General features: G+C 31.9%; 3 protein-coding genes across 3 annotated transcripts; 2 read left to right on the forward strand and 1 right to left on the reverse strand.

The window, feature by feature from the left end:
• Positions 1-2,168: 2,168 nt before the first annotated feature.
• On the forward strand, positions 2,169-3,263 carry LOC100819565 (AP2-like DNA-binding domain-containing protein). Its single transcript, NM_001280575.2, has one exon. It carries the CDS (start codon positions 2,382-2,384, stop codon positions 3,075-3,077), a length of 696 nt encoding a protein of 231 aa, NP_001267504.1. The 5' UTR covers positions 2,169-2,381; the 3' UTR covers positions 3,078-3,263.
• Positions 3,264-5,167: 1,904 nt separating this feature from the next.
• Positions 5,168-10,179, reverse strand: LOC100788911 (post-GPI attachment to proteins factor 3). The gene is made up of 5 exons (XM_003549076.5): positions 9,792-10,179; positions 7,211-7,472; positions 6,917-7,113; positions 6,055-6,242; positions 5,168-5,668 (listed from the first exon to the last, which is right to left on the reverse strand). The coding sequence occupies exons 1-5, from the start codon at positions 9,884-9,886 to the stop codon at positions 5,382-5,384; spliced, it is 1,029 nt and encodes a 342-aa protein (XP_003549124.1). The 5' UTR covers positions 9,887-10,179; the 3' UTR covers positions 5,168-5,381.
• Positions 10,180-15,979: 5,800 nt separating this feature from the next.
• On the forward strand, positions 15,980-20,907 carry LOC100820630 (sorbitol dehydrogenase). Its single transcript, XM_003548176.5, has 6 exons — positions 15,980-16,510; positions 16,654-16,721; positions 17,242-17,478; positions 18,901-19,191; positions 19,712-19,899; positions 20,581-20,907. Exons 1-6 carry the CDS (start codon positions 16,393-16,395, stop codon positions 20,771-20,773), a joined length of 1,095 nt encoding a protein of 364 aa, XP_003548224.1. The 5' UTR covers positions 15,980-16,392; the 3' UTR covers positions 20,774-20,907.
• Positions 20,908-22,474: the final 1,567 nt, after the last annotated feature.

The raw sequence follows: 22,474 nt of genomic DNA on the forward strand, positions 1-22,474 counted from the left end.
AGTCCCTTGGAAGCTGAAAAAACCGTTGGACCAACTGTGTCCATATTACTAAGAGTATGCACTTTCAAGTAAGCAACATTTACGAAGAAAAGAAAATACTTGTGCAGATTCTTTTACCTCTCACCCAACTACAATTAATTCTTTCATTTTTTTTTTATCGGTGTGATTGTATTTTTTCTTTTGTGATAGTAGAATACAACAGAAATCAGATAAGTCTTCTTACCTATAGATTCTCTTGATAGATAGGTTGAGTTTTCATTGGTTTTGTTTGCTGTCTTGTATATCTCATTCTTTCAATTCTTTTAAAAAATTGGATATAAAATTGATTTATTTTTAAATCTTTTAAAAATTTAAAAATTAAATTAAATCATTTTAAATAATTTTAAAAATTAAATTGATAATTAAACTTTAAGTGTTCTCCAATAGATAAGCATAGAAGACTCCTAAGTTAATGTAGGTATTTAATTAGAAGTATATTTTATAGTATATGCAACTATGTATGCACTGTTGGGAGCATACCAATAAAGAAAATAAACGCGCAAGGGAATTGTAACATGTGGTGGTGGTGAAGCACAAGCAGGTGCCACCTGTACGACAGTTGTGTTTCTCATTCTCCCAAATCTATCACTTTCCCTACGCGAATCCAGCTTATGTAACGGAAGACAACCTAATCAACCGTACTATAATAATTCCCACCCGTCACTCAACTCATGCCTCCTCCTCGTACTTATACACAATTTCCTACCTTACGTCACACTCACTTATCTAGAGAGATAAAGTTACCTATACTTTCTCACCAGTCACCAACCTTTCTTTTTATTGTTGAAAATCTTATTCTTGTTTTATATATAGTAAATTTTATTTATAACTTTATAGTTTTTCGTAAATTTTAACTGAAAATACAATATGTTATTATAAAATACGTACATGTTTTCTAGTTTTCTTTTGGTTCCCAATTTAGAAGTGATAATTTTCATCTTCTAATTTAAAAACATTTCACTTTTAGTCTCTAATTAATGAAACTATTTTGAAGTGATCATTTTTGTTTCATGACGAGGATCAAAAGTAGGTTACTTAAAAATATCACTTATAAATTTAGAGAATCAAATGAAAAAATAAACATGCATTTACGAGATAAAAAAAAAGTATTCAAGTCTTATTTAATATATTGAAGATTCAAACCTCTTTAATAATCTTGGGTGTGTCTTTATTAACTGTCTAAAGAGTTTGATTGTTGTTCAGTCTAATATTTATTCTAGTTTTAAATATAAAAAAATATTTTTTTATAGTCTTAAATATAAGAAAATTTTAATTTATTTATTTAATATTATTATTTTTTAAAATACCCTTCATTAATTTAATTAAAATTTTAGTTTCAATCACTTTTTTTATTCCTAAGATTAAGTTTCAATGGTAAATTTAAAAAAATAATAATAAAGATTGGTGTAATTAGATATAATTAACTACTTTTTTAATTAGCATGAATTATTTTTTCTTATATTTGAAATTGAATGAACTACTTTCTCTCCATTCATATATAAATCAAAATAACTAATTTTACATTACTTAAAAAAATTAGTTAGACATTATTTAATTTTCATAACATCATTTAAAAATAAATTTATTTCTAAAATATTATTTATTTAAACTTATTATCATAAATAAAAATGAGTTATTAAAAATAAAATTATAATTAAATAAATAATATTTTTGAAATAATAACATTAAATAAAACAAAATTAATTAAATTTAGTTATATTTAACCAAGACTATTTTTTTATTATATGAGTCGAAAGGAAGTAATATCTATCTGTTCTATCATTTTTTATATTTAATTTTAAAAAATATCACTGTAACCGAAATCCCACACAATATCTTATGACTGTGTCAAACACAAATAGGATAACATATTTAGTCCCTCTTTTGTTCCTCACTCACTCCCACACGCACACTTTTCTCAACACTTTCCTCTTTCACTTTCGGAATCAGTCAAAACCCAATCACAAGGCTCCCCAACTAGCCAACCAGCTGGCTCCTCACAACCCTGAGCTCACAATCACACTCTCACTCTCCGTGTTGCCTTTTTCTCTCTAAACCAAAATTCCTACGTATATATATATATATATGCTTCCCTCACTTGTCTTTGCTTATTAGTATATCCCTCATTCACTCTCTTTTCTCCGGCAGCACCAAAACCACCCAACACTTGAAATCAATATCCATTGTTACCAAAAAAGAAAAGATCAAAACACCCTTTACATCATTATACTCAGTTCCCTCTTTCCCTATCAAAACCCTTTCCCACAACACTACTCACTCTAGTAGTACAAGCAAAACCTTCTAACTTTGGCTTCAGCGGCACATATATATATATATAGAACATGTATACCTTGAACCACTCTTCATATTTGTACCATGTTTCCCCTGAGCTCTCCTCTTCCTTGGACTCGTCCTCGCCGGCTTCCGAGGGCTCTCGCGGCGTGGCATTTTCCGACGAGGAGGTGCGGCTGGCGGTGAGGCACCCGAAGAAGCGGGCCGGGCGGAAGAAGTTCCGGGAGACGCGCCACCCGGTGTACCGGGGCGTGAGGAGGAGGAACACGGATAAGTGGGTAAGTGAGGTGAGGGAGCCCAACAAAAAGACCAGGATTTGGCTGGGGACTTTTCCCACGCCGGAGATGGCGGCACGGGCCCACGACGTGGCGGCAATGGCCCTGAGGGGCCGGTATGCCTGTCTCAACTTCGCTGACTCGACGTGGCGGTTACCAATTCCCGCCACTGCTAACGCAAAGGATATACAGAAAGCAGCAGCAGAGGCTGCCGAGGCTTTCAGACCAAGTCAGACCTTAGAAAATACGAATACAAAGCAAGAGTGTGTAAAAGTGGTGACGACAACAACGATCACAGAACAAAAACGAGGAATGTTTTATACGGAGGAAGAAGAGCAAGTGTTAGATATGCCTGAGTTGCTTAGGAATATGGTGCTTATGTCCCCAACACATTGCATAGGGTATGAGTATGAAGATGCTGACTTGGATGCTCAAGATGCTGAGGTGTCCCTATGGAGTTTCTCAATTTAATAACGTGCTTTTGGTTTGGTTTTTTATGTTAGTTTTGGAGTGTGACTGTCTGTACTGGTTTTTTATTAGTAGTACGGATACTAGCTATAGGTGGCAGATTGAAAGGGACCAAAAGGAATTTTCTTTTGAAACCCTTTTTGTCAAAGTAATCAATCGCGTATCATCAAGTGAATCCCTTGATCAAGTTTATGTATGAATTAAATAAAAGAAGAATCTAGTTTTGGTATGAATGTTTGTTAAAGTAAAATATCAATGGGAGTTGAGTATGTGTACGTGAAGTGTGAACCTTAAACTTGATAGAACTCGTGGTAGAGCGTTATTTATAGTTTTTTTTTTTTTTTGCCAAGTACTGTACGTACGAGGAGCCCATAAAAAAACTAGGACCACACTTTTATCCATGTAGCTAGATTATAGTATTAGTTTTTTTAGTTTCAAAAATGTAGATAAGAAGTATATTTTCTTGTCCTGATATGAGTTGGATTGGGTCAACCTATTATATTCAATTTTGAAATTATTAATCATCTCAACAGTTCTTCGATCAAGTCTTCATAGCTTCAAGTATTTTGAAATTGACACCTGACCCTGCAATAATGCCGCAATAATTGAAGAGGATTTGCTTGGACATAGAAAGTAAGTCTTTGAATTTTCCTTTAGAAACCAAAAAATCTCATTCTCTCACAATGTGGAGCCACGTCGCCAACTTGAACAAGGTTGAACTGTTCGATGACCCAAACAGCCAAAATCAAGTTACCAATTGTGACTTAAATTCTATATTCCTGAGAAGAAGCTACTGATAACGTGTAAATGTACAGTTGCAAGAAAATTATGCACCTAACTAAGTTTTAAACTTTTGAGTTCAATCTTGATACACAGGTTAAAAAATAGCATTGACCAATTAGAAATCTCCTTAAACAATTATTACAAAATTTAATAATCTTAGCATTCATGGTTAAATAAGAATAACGTAACCAGTGTCCAAAGGCTCCTCATTATATGAAATATGGGCAGTCTTAATCTTGTATATGCAAAAAAGACTATTTTCATATTGAATCAATGACCGATTAGTCACCACCAAGATACAACTTTCGCACTCATGGTTAAATCATATATTATAAAAACATTTATACTAGTATTTAAATTAGTCTCATTCCTATCTGCCATCTTCCGTAATTAAGATGAAGGAAGCAAGAGCCCGTGAGACCGCAGAAATTTTAAATTTCTCCGTAATTTGTACTTTCACATTTCTGTCTAAATAATTAAGACAAATTTCATGTGTCTCTCTTCTTGCTATTCTCTTCATTTTTGTGCGCACTATTTCTTCATTTTTCTTCTTGAAGAAATTAATGATGAGGAAAGGAACAAGAGAAGTAAGAAAAAACATTCGATTAATGAAAGCAGTGAAGCTGACCCAACAGACAAATTCGCAGGAAAAAAGAAGAAAAAACTTGGATTTATTTTGCAATTTAACCAAAAATTAATCATGTAAATATACAAATTGTAGAGGGAAACTGATGTAGCTACCGAGCTAGCTTTCTCATGTTTCAATAATGAATGGTCAATCAAATTCACACTACTTAATCAGAAGCTAGTCATTAATTTGCCCATTAACTTCCTCAGGTAACCATTTTGAAGGGTATTTAGCTTCTTTAGAAAGTACTCTAGATTGTTTCTCTTTCCATCTTGAATGTGTGATGGAACCTTCTCTAAAAGGATGTGAGAACATCAAGAGTGAATTATACATAAGTTAAAAATCAACTTTTATATATATATAAGTCTAAGGCCTGTGTTTTCAGAAATGCTTATAAAAAAAGAAAATAAGAATAAAAAAAACTTATCCCTAAACTAAAATTGAATTATACATAAGTTAAAAATCAACTTTTAAAAAAGTTAATAAAAGAACTTTTACAAATTAACTTATATATTAACCAAAGTTCACAAATAGAGAAGCTTTTTTTAATTATTTTTTTTCCTATAAATATTTATGAAAAAAAATTATTCGAACAGGTCACTCATGCGAAATATCTGTTAGTCTTTTCTCTCTTAAGTGCCGTTAAGAATCCACGCAGCTTCTATTGTTTTGAACAGGTGTATAATTGCAATTAATTTCACTAAGAAAGTATGCCTCATACATGAGGAAAACAAATAGTTAAAAAATCAAAAGCACAGAAACCATCGTGTTAGGCATTTCAAATAAACGCCTACACGAGGGGAAAAAAAGTTCTGATGTACAAAAACAAAGTAAGCAGCAGCATATATGACAAATTCTTCATCTGATCCAACTTCTGCCAAATTGTTTCTGCAGCACTATTTTACCTTCTTAAGCAGAGCAGTGGTTCTAAACTCAGCATCATCCCTTATAAAACCCCACCAAAAAAATGTGAGAGGAATGCTTGTTGCATGCCATAGAGCATGAGCATCCACATATCCCATGTAAGGTGGGAAGTCATATGTCTCCAACACCATAGCTAATCCTCCTCCCACTACTACTGCCCATAATTTCCATCGTGCCGGGTGGTTCGAAGCACCGGCCCAAATGGCCCAAATAAGAAGCTGGACAACAACCATTCCTGTGCAAACTATTCTGTTCAAACCTGGAAAGAAAAGAAAAAGAAAAAAAGTCAACACATCAGCTCACGCCACAATAACAATGCAGCACCATTTCTATAGACCTCATTTTGAGTAAGGTCCTGTTTGAATGAAAATCAACTTACTCACCTTGACTTTGGAGAAGTCAGATGAGAGAACTTTTATCAAAGATAAGCATAAGTTGATTTTATCTTATGAAGAAACTGAATTCATTTGACCTTATTTTCTTCTTCCTTAAGTACTTATGGAGAAGTTTATCCAAATAGGGTCTTAAACAATTCGAAAAGGAAATGTGTCTTCCATCTTTTTTCAGCATTGTTAACAAAAGCATTTTGAAGTTCTGATTGTAAGATGTGTGAAAGGGAACAAAAATTTAAAGATAAAAGATTACCGTAAGCAAGTTCATAGAAATTCAGATACATGATATGAGTTGTCACAAAAGCAAGTAAGGGAGCAGAAATCATGACTCTAGTAGCCTCATCCCTCACGTTAAAAGCTCGCAGTATTGCTAGAATGAGGGTGAATCCAAGTAATGCCACAGCAGAAGAAAAATCCAGCTTCTCTGTTAATTCTACAGCTCTACAGTAATAAAGGTTGGAATACATGTCAAAACTCAACCGAAAAAAAGAAGTTTAAATAATAATTACGGAACATTCTCTCCTCTTCATTATAAACTAATATCTGAACAAAATAAGCAGTAATGGTTGGCTGTATTAATAACAAAGATATCAGAGTATATTTTTTTATCTGTTGAATGAAATGAGTTAATGATTCTGGGCAATGTGGTTGTGCATTATATATAGAATAGGCCAGTCATATTTAATACATATTTGCTTTATATAAAAGCCTTGTGATGCTTATATATATTTTGAATAAACCTCCAAATTAATCACTTAGATAGTAAACATCGGTCACTTTAGTCTCTAACTCTATAAAGGTCCATTTACTTGTCCTTAATGTCAGTGAAAATGTGGCGAAAAAGGATTAAAGTGAATGACTTGTTGCAGTGACCAAGGCTAAAAAATTCAAGGACTAAAATAGGGGTTTACTCATATTTTATGAGTATTAATCATTGTAGGGTCAAAATCCAATTTTTACGTCACTACTCAAAATACATACACAAAAGTGCATGAAAATCAATATTAAGGCACCACGAAGAAACAACTGTGCTTTGAGGGTTATTACTTCAATAATGAATCATAATTTTATATATAAAGAACAAACCATAAACGGAAATCACAAAAACAACTTACCTACTATGGAAAACAGCACTCCACAACCATGCATTCATGGATAAAATCCCATAAATATGCCACAATCCAGTGTACTCATAGTAAGTCTTCTTATCTGGCCTCAAAGGCAACTTATAGTACACAAGAATGAAAAAGGATACCCAACCATGAAACTGTATAGCAAGATTGACAGCAGACAGAGCAACAGCCACAGGTTCCTGAAATCATATATAGCATATCCACACCACAATCACAAACCGAAACAAACTTAGCAGTAATACCATTCAACCTTTCATAGGAGAATCATGAAAGAACCTGAATTCCATAAACACGATGGAATGGCCATTTTCCATGATACTTGACAGGCTTGTCACCAAGTTTTGTTCTTTCTTCCTCTCTAGATAGCATACAGTAATATCTACAGTCAGTGCAACAGTCCCATTGTTTCCACCTCAGATAGAGGGGTTCATGCATATACCATGGACCATCAATTGGTTTTCCATCTGATGAGAATTTACAATGTTGAAAGCATCTATCCCCTACACATCCAGTTTTCTTACACTGCTCCACACAACCTCTGCAATTTAATAGTCACAACCAAAAATTGATCATATGGCAGGCAAGACAAGAATAAAGCACAAGATAATTATTCTACTAATGCTGGATCAATCAGCAGAACAACTATAGTTTCTGCATCTACCATTCTGCTTATTGTTTATTTACTATTGACAAGTGACAATGTTTAAGTCACAATTTTCTTATTGTTAAAATGCCTATCTCAACAACTAGATTTTCCAATTCCTTCATGAAAGCATAAATAAGGGAATGGATTAAACTGAACACTCTTTACTCCTTTGTTCTCTCTCTCTTTCTCTCTCTCTCTCTTTGGTTAGTCATGGCATCCGTTGTAACAATTTTGCTAGCATGTTTGTTTTAAGAGCTAAGACCTATAACTTTTTATTGTTAATTATGAACAAGTTAAGATTTTTATTTTTTATTTTTTTTAATTTGAGAATTTTTATATATAGTTAGTATGAATTATATAAACTGTATAAAAATTTTGAAAATAGCAGTCATATTGTTATGCACTATCAACTATATTACTATAGCAATTTTGGTGTCAGCTGCTACGCGTCTGCTATCTGGGATTGATAGAAATAACTAAGTATGCCTACAATTAATATTATGTCAATAGTTGTGATGCTATTAGCTCAAGCGTTAAACAAGAAAGGAGTCCAACAAGGCATGCCATCAGTTAACATTAACATAAAAAAGGTATGATATTTAAATTAAGAGGTTCATCCTTTACTGATTGCATCATTACAAAAATAAAAGTTCAGAAGATTTTAAATGTTCTAAATGCTCTGAACTCAACTTCATTCACATGCTCTTTATAAATTACAAGATGTGCAATGTGAAATGTAATAGTAATAGAAAGGAGTTTTGGAGCACTATTTTCAATGCACCCAAGAAAACTATCAAAATATTGAAATAAGAGCTCTAAGCTTTTATAACAAAGAAAATAAAAAGTCAATTTAAACATGAAAGTTGATCAGGAAAATAGTATTAAGCCTAAGGTAATGTTGGATTTTATTAATCATCGCACATCAGAAAACAGGCTTAGGTAATGTTGCAATGCAATACATCATAATGTATATAAAGTTTACCCAAGCAGGTTATTTATGCTAGGCTCAGTATGATAAGAAATGCACTAAAGATAAACCCCGTTACACTCTTTGTTAATAACTCAATATTTCTAAGAAAAAGGAAGGCATATGATGATCAGTAGGAGCAAGGCTGTTAATAATCTAAGCTATTTTTGTGAACTATTCAAACTCGACTCATTACATGCTCAATCAATCTTGTTTTTTTAGTTAAACGTACAAGACCACGCTTAAAGACAAGGCTGGCTATTTAAACAAGTTAAACCCAACATTGGCAAGCTTGACATTAATAGTTTGAATATATTTATTACCTAAAAAGTTGTAATTTTATTTATTACATTTACTTGACAAATTATAATTTTGTTTATTATTATCTAAGATATACCATTTACCGAATTTCAATTTTAAATGGGTGACTACAAGTTGTATAAAATTCACCATTTCCATCATCAAAGATTTCATTTTAAATCTTGAGTAATCTTTATGAATATAAAATTATGTTTTATTACTTATTTACTTCACTTTCTAGCTTCAAAGTATCTATCAGAAAAATAATCAAGCCATAAACAAATAAACGAATCAAGCCCAAGCTTCATATATTTTAACCAACTCAAGTTGAAGTTTTAAATTTGTTCAGTTTAAATAAACGAGTGAAGCTTGAGTAACCCATTTTCTTCACAAGGCAAACCTAAACTTTAGCTCAGCTAAACTTGTTTACACCAGTGAATGCGGGTGGAGAAAAATCATGGCAATGAATCCATGCTCGACAATTGACATCAAACCAAAAAGAAAGAAAAAGTGCATCATCGTTCATTACATCTATGCAGGACACCAGAATCCAAGAATCAACTACATAATAATACACCAGAATCCAAGAATCAGCAAAAACCAACGACATAATAATACACAAATAACATCAACTTAAAAATTTCTAACTCCACAATAAAAACATTTATAAACAAAAAGAAAGAGAAAATTCCAAGTTCCAATTTTTACTATACCCATATCATATAAACACCAAACCCAGATTTTTTTACGTCCCAAGAACCTAATCAAGAACTTTGATTGAAAATTTCAATCTTGATTCTCCAACTCTAACCATATATATATATATATATATATATATATATATATATATATATATATATATATATATATATATATATATATATATATATATATATATAAAGAGAGAGAGAGAGAGGGAGAGAGAGAGAGAGAGAGAAACTAACATGTAAAGCGGATCGGCGTCGCCGTGGGTGGCGGCGAGGGGGTGGAGGAGGAAGAATACGGTGGCGAAGAGCAAGAGAGAACGAAAGGGACTCATCGGAATCGCAAGAAAGCAAAAGTCAAAGCCCGAAGGGAAAGGAAGAGTGGGAGAAGGTTCCGGCGAGAATTGACGACGAGTTTTGCATTGAAGGAAAAGGGTGGCGGGGTTGCGGTGACGGCGGAGAGCGGTGGTGGTGGCGGTTGATCTCGGAAGGGAAAGGATTGAGTCAACTCGGAGCGAGTTGGGGAGCGGTGGTGGTGTGTGGGTGGCCTAAAGAGAACCAGAATCTCGTGGGAAGATGAACATGAATATATATTATATGATATTCTTCACAATGTTATTATTAGCAGGGGAGGGAAAGAGAATCAATCCGTGTATTTATAAAAAATTTAAATAATAAAAGGAAAAAGTTTAATATAGTTTAAAAAATAATAAAATAAAAAAATTAATAATGTAAAAGTAGTGAAAATTTAATGTAAGTTAAAAATTTAAATGTAAGAAATGATTTGAAAATAAAAATATTAAGTGATTGATGGATAATTATTTAATTTTAATCAGAAATATGTATAATTAAATAAGATTAATTATTATTATTATTTTAATATCATTAAGAATAAGAATAAAATAATTTAAAAAATATGAGACTAAAAACTTTACGTAAAATTATATCAATAATAAAAAAGGACTAGAGTTTAATGTCCATGTGAGTCTAAAGATTTTTCTTGTGAATCAATGCATTTATCAAGATATATTCTGCGACATACTGAAATTTATTCCGGATTGTTTTATTTAGGTTTTTAAAATTCAATCAATCAAATTATCTTAACTATGATTGTTACCAAGTATAAAATTCAATAATATACATGTTAGTTTAAAAGATAAATCATCAATTTCACTATGAAAATGTTAGACCTTAATTCTTATAAATTTAATCAACTTAATTCCTAATGAAACAAGGAAATTAAGAAAAAAATTGAAATAAACTGCAATTCATTAATCATACTAGTTCAACCATTACATATATGTGACTTTGAGTGATAATAATTTTTTAGTGCAATAAATGATAATATCAACGTATATTTAACAACCAAAATTTTAATAAGGAGTTAAATTTAAGAATTTTTTTTTTTTTGGATTTAGATGAGAAGGCTAAAAATTTTAATGAGTTTATTTAAAATTTGATTTATTTCAAGAATTTATATAACAATGTTTAATACTTTCAAGAACCTGGTTTAAAAAAAAATACTTTCAAGGACTAAAAAGGTTTTAAAAAAATACTTTCAAGAACCAAGAAGGTAATTTACCATTATGTCGTGGATGACGAAGTAGATGCTATGGGGAATTTAGTGGAGGCGACGATCGTTGGAGGTAGAGGACTGTCATTGGAGGTGACGATCTTTGACGATCACTTGCAAGTTAAACTCTAATTAGTTACTAACAAAGATTCTGATGTTCAAGCTCGTATATGCATAAAAAGATTAAGTGTCTAGAATTAAAGAGAATGAGTATTATTTCTTATTAAGTTTACTCAAATAAGGCTCTCATTAAATCATGGTGGTGTTTTTCATGTAATGTCATGCAAAAGGTGTTCTTGAACAAAATCTCTTAATTTGTGGTGTCTATTACCGATGATTAATTGTCATGATTTAATGTCTCACGTCTATATAAGCTTTGTGTATTATTAAGAAGGTTCGGAGTTTACTACACAACACAAATTGTTAACTCATTGATAAGTGTACCAACTCGTTCAAGTGATATTTTAAAACGGTAAGATCAAGTGTCATTTTCACAGAAATTTTGTTTGAACTCAAGATGGTGTACATCCAATTTATGTGCAATTAATGAATGAAATTAAGAAATGCAATTCAGATCATTTTGTTGGTAAATTAGATATTTATATGATTCTAGACTAAGGCTGAGAAAAAAAAAAACAAACATTGGAAATGGCGAATAATTGTGAATGCAGGAGTTGATTATGTTAGGGGCTTCCTACCGAAACTTCTCTTGATGTAAGATAATTAATTTTTTATTTATTTTATAGTACTCTAATTATCACCTACATCTATTAAAGTATTCTCTAATCGTGATTCCTCATGTGAGAGAACCTAATTCCCATATTTCTTTTCTTAAATCATCAAGAACTAAATTAGTTGAACTACATGACTAATAGAGATGTATAAACAGGCTAAACCACCTCACACTATCCCTAGAAATGAAACATTTTAGATGTTCTTTCCAGTTCTAAGGATTAACCACATTTTACAATGCCTAAACTCTAACATGGTATATAAATGGGTGATCAAACCAAATACATGTAAATAAGCACAGAAAGAGACAATAAAACTGATAATAATATTAAATAGACAGTGAGAGTCATTACATCAAGAGAGTTTGGTGGAAAGCTCCCCGACAATGGGTTGCTTAGTCCTTCATTGTCATGAGAGGCTTAACTATACAAAAAGAGTAGAAAATATGAAAGGAAATGCAATGAAGATGAATGAATGGATAATGGGTGGCTCCCAATGACTATATTCTTCTTCCTCAAGCTCTAGGGTTCTGTCATGTCTCCACACAAACATCCCCTCATTCTTCTCTTTTTCACTTAAAAACCATCCTGAGATGAGATTTCACAATTTTGCACTAAGTGCGTCTACGCACTAAGCGCGAGTAAATGGTTGGGCGATAAGCGTGCAACATGCGTTAAGTGTCCCTTCGCATGACTTTAGATTCTCCAAGCTGTTTCTTCCCGCTAAATGACAACAATTTGCTAAGCGAACCTGACGCGCTAAGGGTGAATCCTCGAGCTTCAACTTCTCTTCCTATCCCTTGCTTTCTACAAAACAAGAACTACCAAAACAATATAAATTTAGTAGTTTAACGCATCTACTGCATAAAAACTCAAAGGATGTCGAAATTCCAATGGTTCACACAAAAAGAAGCAATGAAATGGGAGAATATTGCTAATTCTTATATGTTTGAATTACAGAATCTACTTATGCACATTAGTTATCACACATCAATTTTCATTTATTAGGAAAGAGAAATGGATGAATGGGTAGTAATTTAGTTAGGAAAAATGTTTGATAGACATTCAATGTGTTATTCAACACCTACAGAGAGAAAAAAGAGAAAAAACTATAGGTACGATAAGGTTTATGATGTGATACGAAGAAAGAGATAGAGAAAAATGAGAGGTGTTGATAGGATGTTTAAAATAAAAGGTGATTTATGTAGCATTACTTGTTAGTTAGAGGCATCATAGCAATGTTAAAAGGTGGAAATTGTGTTCCGAGATACATGAATATGTGTTTGGTTGTTAAATTAAAGTTTAATTATTCATTTGATTCATAAAGCGAGTTGGCATTAATTGTTTTAGTCCCTACACTATTCAAAATTGTAGGGACTAAACCTGATTATAAAAGTGTATGTATAGAGAGTAAAAAATGTATGTGTAAAGATAAAATGGATTAAAAAGTGTAAAATGAGTTAAAAGATGTATGTGTAGGGATTAAAAGAAGTAGTTTGTAAGTATATGGACTAAAACATAAAAATTGTGTAAAGATCATACAGGTAAAAGGGTTAAATGAGTAATCAAATCAAAATAATATTTTATTGCATATTTTTGTTTGTTACATTAGTCTTTGAGGTCTTTGAAGTGGGAACTAATTTGATTGAAGAAACAAGTATTCAGGGATTGAGAGATCTTATTAGTATTTTTCTTGATTTAAGGATTAATTTAATTAAGATCACAATTGGGCTTGAAAGAGCTTATTTGAGTTTTTTATGATTTTTTTTAGGTTAATCTAATTTAGATATGTTATTATTGGTAAAAAAAAATAATTAGAATGTAATGATCGTTTAAAATTTTCTTACATTATCATTCATAGATTGTTATCATGATATTACATGAAAATTAAACTAAAAAATGTTTCTCTTTTCCTGCTGTAAGATGTGGTTTGTTGAAGGAATGGTTAAGTAAGAATTTTTTGTTTCTATTTTTTAAAATTTTGTTGTTGTCTAATTGCTTCAGCTACTTGCCCATCAAATGTGGTTATTTAAATATTTGTTCTAGAAGGACGGGAGTAAAACTCTCTTTCTTTTGTAGAAAACGGGTTAATGAAATTTTATTCTCTCATGGAAAAAATTTGGGTTGTTGTGCAACTTTGTATAGTTATTGCAGTATTTAAAATCATGGCATTTGGTATGCTGTATTTTATCTTTTGATTCCTTTTCACCCGCTGTTCATGCATGATGTCACTGTTGATCATGTTATATATGCATTCTTATGTGTTGTTGTTCTTTTAGGACAGTATTTTGAAGTTCTAATTGGACCTAGACCTGAGCCGTTATGGAAGCAGCTTAGTAAAATTGGAGTTCTGTATGCCCTGGAGCCACTTTTGACTATTATTTTTGTTATAAACATGAACATAGTGTGGGAGAAAATTATGTCAACACTAAGAGCTCAGATCTTTGGAAGAATATTGATTCAAAAGGTGAAGTTAAATCTTTCTTCCTGATCATTTTTATTTTCTTTTTCTATTCATAATTATTATTTCTGTCTGATAATAATGCTTGGAGATAGTTATTTGTTAGAATGTATATGGTTGTTTGAATTATTTTATAGATGTTGTTTTGCTTTGATTGATTAATCATATAGCGTTTTTTTTAGTTGTGCAGATAGAATTTTTTGACAAATACAACAAGGTATGTATATGGAATTACTCACATTACATGTGCTTTTACTTTTCCATGTTTGTGATTTGTCTCTTGAGATATTTGGGTTGAGACACTGTGTAGATAACTCATTTTTCTGTCACTTTTACCTGATTGTTGTGCATGATATCTATGGTCTTTGTCTTCGTTCCCTCCTTTTAGTGCTTCTGTCTTCTTTCTTTGTATCCCATTGATTATTTCCATCTATTGCTGTAATAACTTATCTGAATCTCTTTCCAATAAGATTTGGTAAATACCAATAATTTTTTTTAAAACTATAAAACTTTGATTTTATTAAGCTATATAGTATCAGTTGGTTTTTTGTTTCTTTGCTTAATGATAGTATACTAACAGAGTAGGTGCTAAAACTATTGCACCTGGGTTTGGTTCTTATAGATTGGTGAACTCACAGGTTTGTTAACATCAGATTTGGGTTCTCTTAAAAATATAGTCAGTGAGAATGTCTCAAGGGGTCTCGGATTCAGGGTTATCTGAGGCAAGCAATTCTACATAATCATATGTTAAACACGTAAATTAATTGGTGTAGATTATTCAATTGAAGGATATTTAGATAAATTTTTTTATAAAGACTACAAGTATAGTCTAAAAAGAAGTAATTGACACTAAATATTAACTTACAGCAGTATATAATTATCTTTAAACATTATTAGTTGTTAATTTTTTAGGTAAAATTGTAAATTTGATCCCCCAATTTATCTTTTATTTGAATTTTGGTCTCTCTTTAAAATTATTGATAAATTTTGTCTTCCTATCTTATCCGATCATAATACAATCTTGATCCTCAAGTTCAGAATTAAGCATTGACATTAACAAATGAATATTGACGGTCACGTGTCATGTTCTTATTGGATGATGACTGTTACATGTCATGTTCTATAGATTTGATATTCAAACATGACACGTGTGACAGTTATCATCCAATAAAAATAAGAAAGTGACACAATCAACATTCCTTTGTCACGGATAATATCTAATTCTGAACTGGGGACGAAGATTGCGTGATTGAATAAAATAAGAGAACAAAATTCGTCAATAATTTTAAAAGGAAACTAAAATCAAAATTTAAAACAACTAGAGGGACAAAAATGCAATTTTACCATTTTTTTAATAAATGGTAAGTGAAAATCATTCTCACATATATGCACCACAGAGTTTAATGTCTCGTGCTAAGAAAAAATATCCAGAGAAATAGGATTATGTGAATAAAATAAACCCAACAGAAGAATGGTCCAACGGTATCTGAAAGCCCAACAGCACTAGAGAGTGATTGAGAGGATATGCACCACCGAAGCTTATAGATGAGAACAACCCAATATCAAACACAACCACCACTCATTTGTTGATAAAAATAAATAATACTTAATAATATATGAAGAAAATGACTAATAATTCTATAAAAAAAACTATTAATAATTTACTTTCCTCGTTATAAATTATGATATGAAGAGGGCCGGTAACATACTCTGTCACGTTCTTTTTATTACACTTTTATGAAAAATGTATTAAATTATAAAAATAGGAGCGAAACTCATTAAATAACATGCAAAAATCACAATAATTTGTGATTTCATAGTCAAGGTCAATAATAAAAAAATTTAAGATGTCACTTATTATGTGACGAAAGGAGTAATTATATAGTAAAAAAAATTACTTATTACAAATTTAATTTTAACATACTAATCTATATAATAAAAATATTTACTTACTATAAATTTTCCTATATAAAAAAACATATCATGGCACAACCACTTGGCCAGAACTGACAGCACTGTACCGTAAGTCTTATTATCTCCGAAAGCTTTCTAAGAAGAGAGAGAGAGAGAGAGGAAATGGGTAAGGGGGGAATGTCAATTGATGAACATGGAGAAGGCAAAGAAGAGAATATGGCTGCTTGGCTTGTTGGAATGAACACTCTCAAGATTCAGCCTTTCAAGCTTCCTACTTTGGGTATTCATTCTCCTTCTCTCCCTCATTTTATTTTTCCTTTTTTTTTTCCAAGTTCCTTTATTGATGATGATTGCATATTTGCATTTAGTATTCACCAAGCTTATTTTCAAATCATTTGCTTACTTAATTCTGTGTTTTGGAAGGACCCCATGATGTCAGAGTTAGAATGAAGGCTGTTGGTATCTGTGGGAGTGATGTTCACTACCTCAAGGTAGATATTAGTTGTACAATGACTTATGAAATATTTGATATTTTAAATTATTTTTTGTGATTTTTATTAGATATCTTACTATCTGGTTAATACTTTCTCCAAAGAAAAGTAAAAGCCAGAATAAAACGGAAAAATCGATCCAATCCAAACTGATTTAGATTGGATTGGATTTAAATTTTAAAACTAACTGATTGAATGATGAATTAAGAAAACTTATGTGTTTTAATTTGATGGTTTTTCTTTTCAAAACCGATATGATACAATCCATGAACACCCACATCCTATGTTGGAGGTGTTTGATGATCTATGTCTGTAATTAATCTGCTACGAAATCTATTGAGTTAAATGAGCAATCTATGATTGATTTGATGGATAATTATTTTATTTTCCACATTTGGGTAAGACGAGGATTTGAGATCTTGTTTTGGTTGGAAATTTTAAATGGAGGGTTTATTTCCTGCGTTTATCTATGTTTTCTCTAGTGAAAAGTTTCAAATTTTGTTGTTTCATTTACTTTCAGACACTGAGGTGTGCTCACTTTATAGTTAAAGAACCAATGGTTATTGGTCATGAGTGTGCTGGGATCATAGAAGAAGTTGGTAGTCAGGTAAAGAGTTTGGTGCCTGGTGACCGTGTGGCAATTGAGCCTGGGATCAGTTGTTGGCATTGCAACCATTGCAAACACGGTCGATATAACTTATGCGATGATATGAAGTTTTTTGCTACTCCACCAGTTCATGGTTCCCTGGCTAATCAGGTTTGAAACAATTCACTTCTCAGAGTATTATTCTTTCAGTCATGTGCAACTGGAAGTATACTTGGCTTTTCTAAATAATTAGAATTCGAAAGAAACAATGACAAGATCAAGTCAAATCTCATGCAATTAAATACCACATCAGTTAACAAAACTGCCTTAGAATCCTAAAAAAAACTCTGACTGACTTATATTCTTGACTTCAGTTTCAAAATTATATGGTTATAGGTAATGTTATCTGTTGTACAAATCATCAGTATAATTTCACAAATGCTTTTCATTTTAGAAGTGTGTAAATTCAAACCATTTAATAATATAAATTGGATGGTTATAGGCTTATTTGGGCACATAGTATATTATATCTATGAGACTATTTGTTATATGCATCATCATGAGAGATATGGCATATCCCTCAATGTTGTGCGTCAGTAGTATTCTTTTTCCCAGATTAAGAATAGGTTAATTGATGGAACTTTTGAAGAAACAAGTAAAATGATAAAATGAAGCCAATGACCCACTGGTTTCACGTCAATGACTCTCAATAACAAGTGGGAAGTCCCTTTGTCAATTCGCTCTCCTGCCATTGATTTATCAAACACCTAAAAGAAGAAACTGAAAATATAAAATTCCATTTCATCTTTGTTCTTATTCTCATTATTTTTTTATGTATAGAAAGTCAATATTTTTAGATTTACTTTAACATTAACAAAATGGTAGCAAGCAGTGTGCACTTTGACTCTTGATTCTACAACAGTGCTATATATGCTCAAACTCAGTAGTTTGAAGGGTATACTTTTTAAAATCAAGCTGTGACCTTAAAAACCAATGGAAATGTTTCTGTGTAGACCTCTTCATATCTTATAATTCTGGGATGAAATATACTATATGCTACCGTCTCAAATGACTAATTGATTTAAAAAATAAATGTAGTTATATTCAATCCAGAGTGAAAAATCATACATATATCTAATTTCCATGCTGTAAAAGTATCACCTTACTTCCTTTTTTGTGCCATAAAATGATTATAACAAGGTAAATGATTTCTTTAGAGAATATTCAATTGCATAAACCTTTGAATGTACTCAGTTTACAGGGATGATATGCTGGCTAGTTTGAGCACTTCAAGTTTCATACTTAATGTTGAATATGATTTTATTCAGTGTGAATATGTGATTTTTTCATTGGAAAATGTTCTATTTAAAACTTCAATTGCTTTGATTTCTGACCATGTCATTGGAAATGAACTTTTTCTGTATATTCTTAAGTTTGAGATAATAGTTGTTTCACACGATCATGACTGATAAAATACAATATAATCATGATTTTAGGCACCATACACTTAAAACTATGCTATAGTCCATATACTCAAATGTGGTGAAAACTCCAATGAAAACCCATGTTTGAGTTGCCTTTTTCTCTTTACAGATAGTGCATCCTGCAGACCTATGTTTTAAGCTGCCAGACAACGTGAGCCTAGAGGAGGGAGCAATGTGTGAACCCTTAAGTGTTGGTGTTCATGCTTGTAGAAGAGCTAATATTGGACCAGAAACAAATGTGTTGATCATGGGAGCAGGGCCCATAGGACTTGTTACAATGCTGGCAGCTCGTGCGTTTGGGGCACCCAAAACAGTCATTGTGGATGTTGATGACCATCGTTTATCTGTTGCAAAATCTCTTGGTGCAGATGATATTATTAAAGTCTCAACAAACATTAAGGTATTTAGAATCCTTAGTTTCCAAGGTCTTCCATATTTTCTTCTTTAACAATAAGCAAGTTGGACAATCCCATTCTGCAACACTATTTGCATCTGTCATTACAGTAATTTGCATGTATGTTTAGTGGCTGTTGATGCTGTAGAACAACGATTTGATAAAAAAAAATAATGAAATTGGTATTTTAACACAATGCTATCGAGAGCTAGGTGTGTAATAAGGAAAACTGACAATTCACTTTCAGTAGCTATCTGTTTCTGTCTCCATTCATCATTTCCTTTACATTCAGTTGACACCTAGTTGTTTACATTTTATATGTTCTTTTCATTGAAAGAACTGTTGTTTCATCAAAACTTGTTACTCTCCCTTCTGTAGTCAGGTTTTAGTGCTTGGTTTCTATAATATGTTTTTGAAATAATGCCATTTAAATGTGTTTGTGTGACACATTTATATATTTACTGTGCATTTCTGTGTGCTTCTATGAGTACCATTCAAACCATATTTTAAATACACTGCTTTGCAGGATGTGGCTGAAGAAGTTGTGCAGATACAGAAGGTTATGGGAGCTGGTATAGATGTTACCTTTGATTGTGCTGGTTTTGACAAAACCATGTCTACAGCACTGAGTGCTACTCAGCCAGGTGGCAAAGTTTGCCTAGTGGGAATGGGACATTCTGAAATGACTGTCCCACTCACCCCAGCTGCAGCAAGGTTGATTTTATTAAAATAATAAATAAATAAAAGCTTATGTCATTTCTTACAAACTATTTATGCACAGATACGATATGTTTATTAATATGGGGATATGATTATTTAAAAATATATAAGATATGATACACGTTCAATACATATGTATAAAAAATCATAAAACATAAAAAATATATAATTGCAATTTTGCAAATTCAAATTAAGAACATAATTTTTGGACATTGCTAAAAACAAAACAAAAATTAGAAATCATTGTTAGCATTATAAGAATAGTCTCAGTCTCATTCCTTTCTTGAAATCATCCATAAGAAGACAATTTCCATTTTCGGTTCATCAAGAAACAATGCTTCTAAATTTCTATATTTTACATGCTTCTATTTTCCAAATGTAGTTGTATTGGATTTTCATCACATTTTTAAAGGCTTGGATACTTCACTGATACATACCGCTGATATATCCAAGTATGTTGGTATCAAATACATATACATGATGCAAATTGAAATATCATTGTTTCACAGGTTCCAGATAAAATAATAAATATACATATTGTATATCCGTTTTAATAGGCATTTCTTCATGACAGAATGATTTAAGAAAAATACATGTCATATGAGTTGTTTTATTTTTCATGCCTTAATTTTTCATGTAACGGTTGATAGTGATGGTTTATCATACATAATACAGGGAAGTTGATGTGGTTGGAGTTTTTCGCTATATGAACACATGGCCTCTTTGCCTTGAGTTTCTAAGGAGTGGCAAAATTGATGTGAAACCCCTTATAACGCACAGGTTTGGATTCTCTCAAAAGGAAGTGGAAGAAGCCTTTGAAACAAGTGCTCGTGGTGGTAACGCCATCAAGGTCATGTTCAATCTTTAGATACTGGACTGTGACTTTACAAACTGTCGTATGTTGAACAAAGTAGGTAATTTACATGTTCATGCTCATGTTAAATACCAATGTATTGATAACACGGGTTATGAATAAAGTGGTTTCAAGAAGGACTTGTAAAACATGTGAATGGTAACTGCAGCATCTACAGATTCAGTTATGAGGTGAAACTTTTTCTTAATATGTAAATGAGTAAACCCTCAAATTTGTCTAGTAGTAATTGAGAATTTCAATGCACAATAACAAACTGTTGCTTCCAAAGTAGAAGTTCTTTTAGGTTCTATCAACTTTTATCCAAACATGTACTAAAACTTTATTTGTGGTTCTTAAGAAATCATGATTGCTGGCCACATTAGTCATTTTAAGGAATTAGCATGTTCTTTGCTTAAGGACCACCGTGACCAACAATTGTTAATTCTTTGTGGGCAATGAGTGAATGTTTATATTAGAAGAACTAATATGTCCACGTTCCAAATTTCATTAGAAATTATGAATGATATTGTCTTCTCTGCACTCAAGGGTAGTGCAGCAAAAGGTTACTGACATGTGAAAGAAGGCAAAACCAGTAAAACATAATTCCCTCACTTCAATAGGGAACCGCAGATTGGTTCATGCATACCAATTCACAGGACATTATGAAACTGGTTTGGTAAATTTTAGTGTAGTCGTGAAAGCAATGAATCGGGAAACATCACGAGTTTGACTTTGGAACTCTTGAAGAACATCAACAGCCAAGCTTGTTAGTTATTAGTTGTTACAGAGAGGAAGAAAGGATGTTCAAAGGATAAGAATGATGCCTTTAAAGAGAGAGAATCCGCAGTCGAAATGAGGAGATTAAAAAGGATGATTTTGTGTTATTCATGACTTGGTGTTGCCTTCAATAAACTACTGTATTCGTTTATTTTCATAAATCAAAGAGTAAGATGAAGTTATGCATTTCAAAGCAGCTGGTAGCCTAGCTAGTGTGCTTTAAATAAAGTGATAAACTACTTTTTAAAAATTAAAAAGTCACTCATTTATTTTCTTTAGTTGTCCAACACTTTTCTTGATAAGACTAACTTGGATAACTTAAAATATAACAAAATTTTCTAAAGGAAATGAAAAAAATACAAAATATATAAATAATAATTAAAAAAATGAAAATATTACGACAAGGGATTGTGTTATTGGGTATGCAAATTTTAAAATATAAAAAGAAGAAAAAACTTGTTACTCAAACCAAAAATTATTAGATTTAAATGAATCGAGTTGACTACTTGACCTGGACAATACTGAAATTTAAACTAATGTATTTGGAACGGTTCAGACTCGTGGTTACTTTGAACACCCCTACTAAAGCAGGACTTGGTTGCAATTATAAAACTGATTACCAATTGAAAAAACAAGAAAAGTAAAGTAACAAAAAAGAACTGAAATACAATGCACCGAATAAATAAATGGCCTGCCACAGCCAATCATTTTGGACTGGTCCATGATGGACAACTTCGCCACCAGTACATTCTAAAAGCCATTAACCCATAAGTCAAAATCACAAGTTATAGGTCATTAATATTGTCCATTCTAAAAGCCATTAACCTATAAGTGGTTCATCCTTTAGACGTGGTTCATGTTTATCCAATGGCTACAACTGTCAATCTCAGTGCAATGGAGCCACCAAACCCTCTGGGCCATGGATACTGTATTATAATA

Source organism: Glycine max, chromosome 16 (assembly GCF_000004515.6).
Source record: "Glycine max cultivar Williams 82 chromosome 16, Glycine_max_v4.0, whole genome shotgun sequence".
Classification (NCBI taxonomy): domain Eukaryota; kingdom Viridiplantae; phylum Streptophyta; class Magnoliopsida; order Fabales; family Fabaceae; genus Glycine; species Glycine max.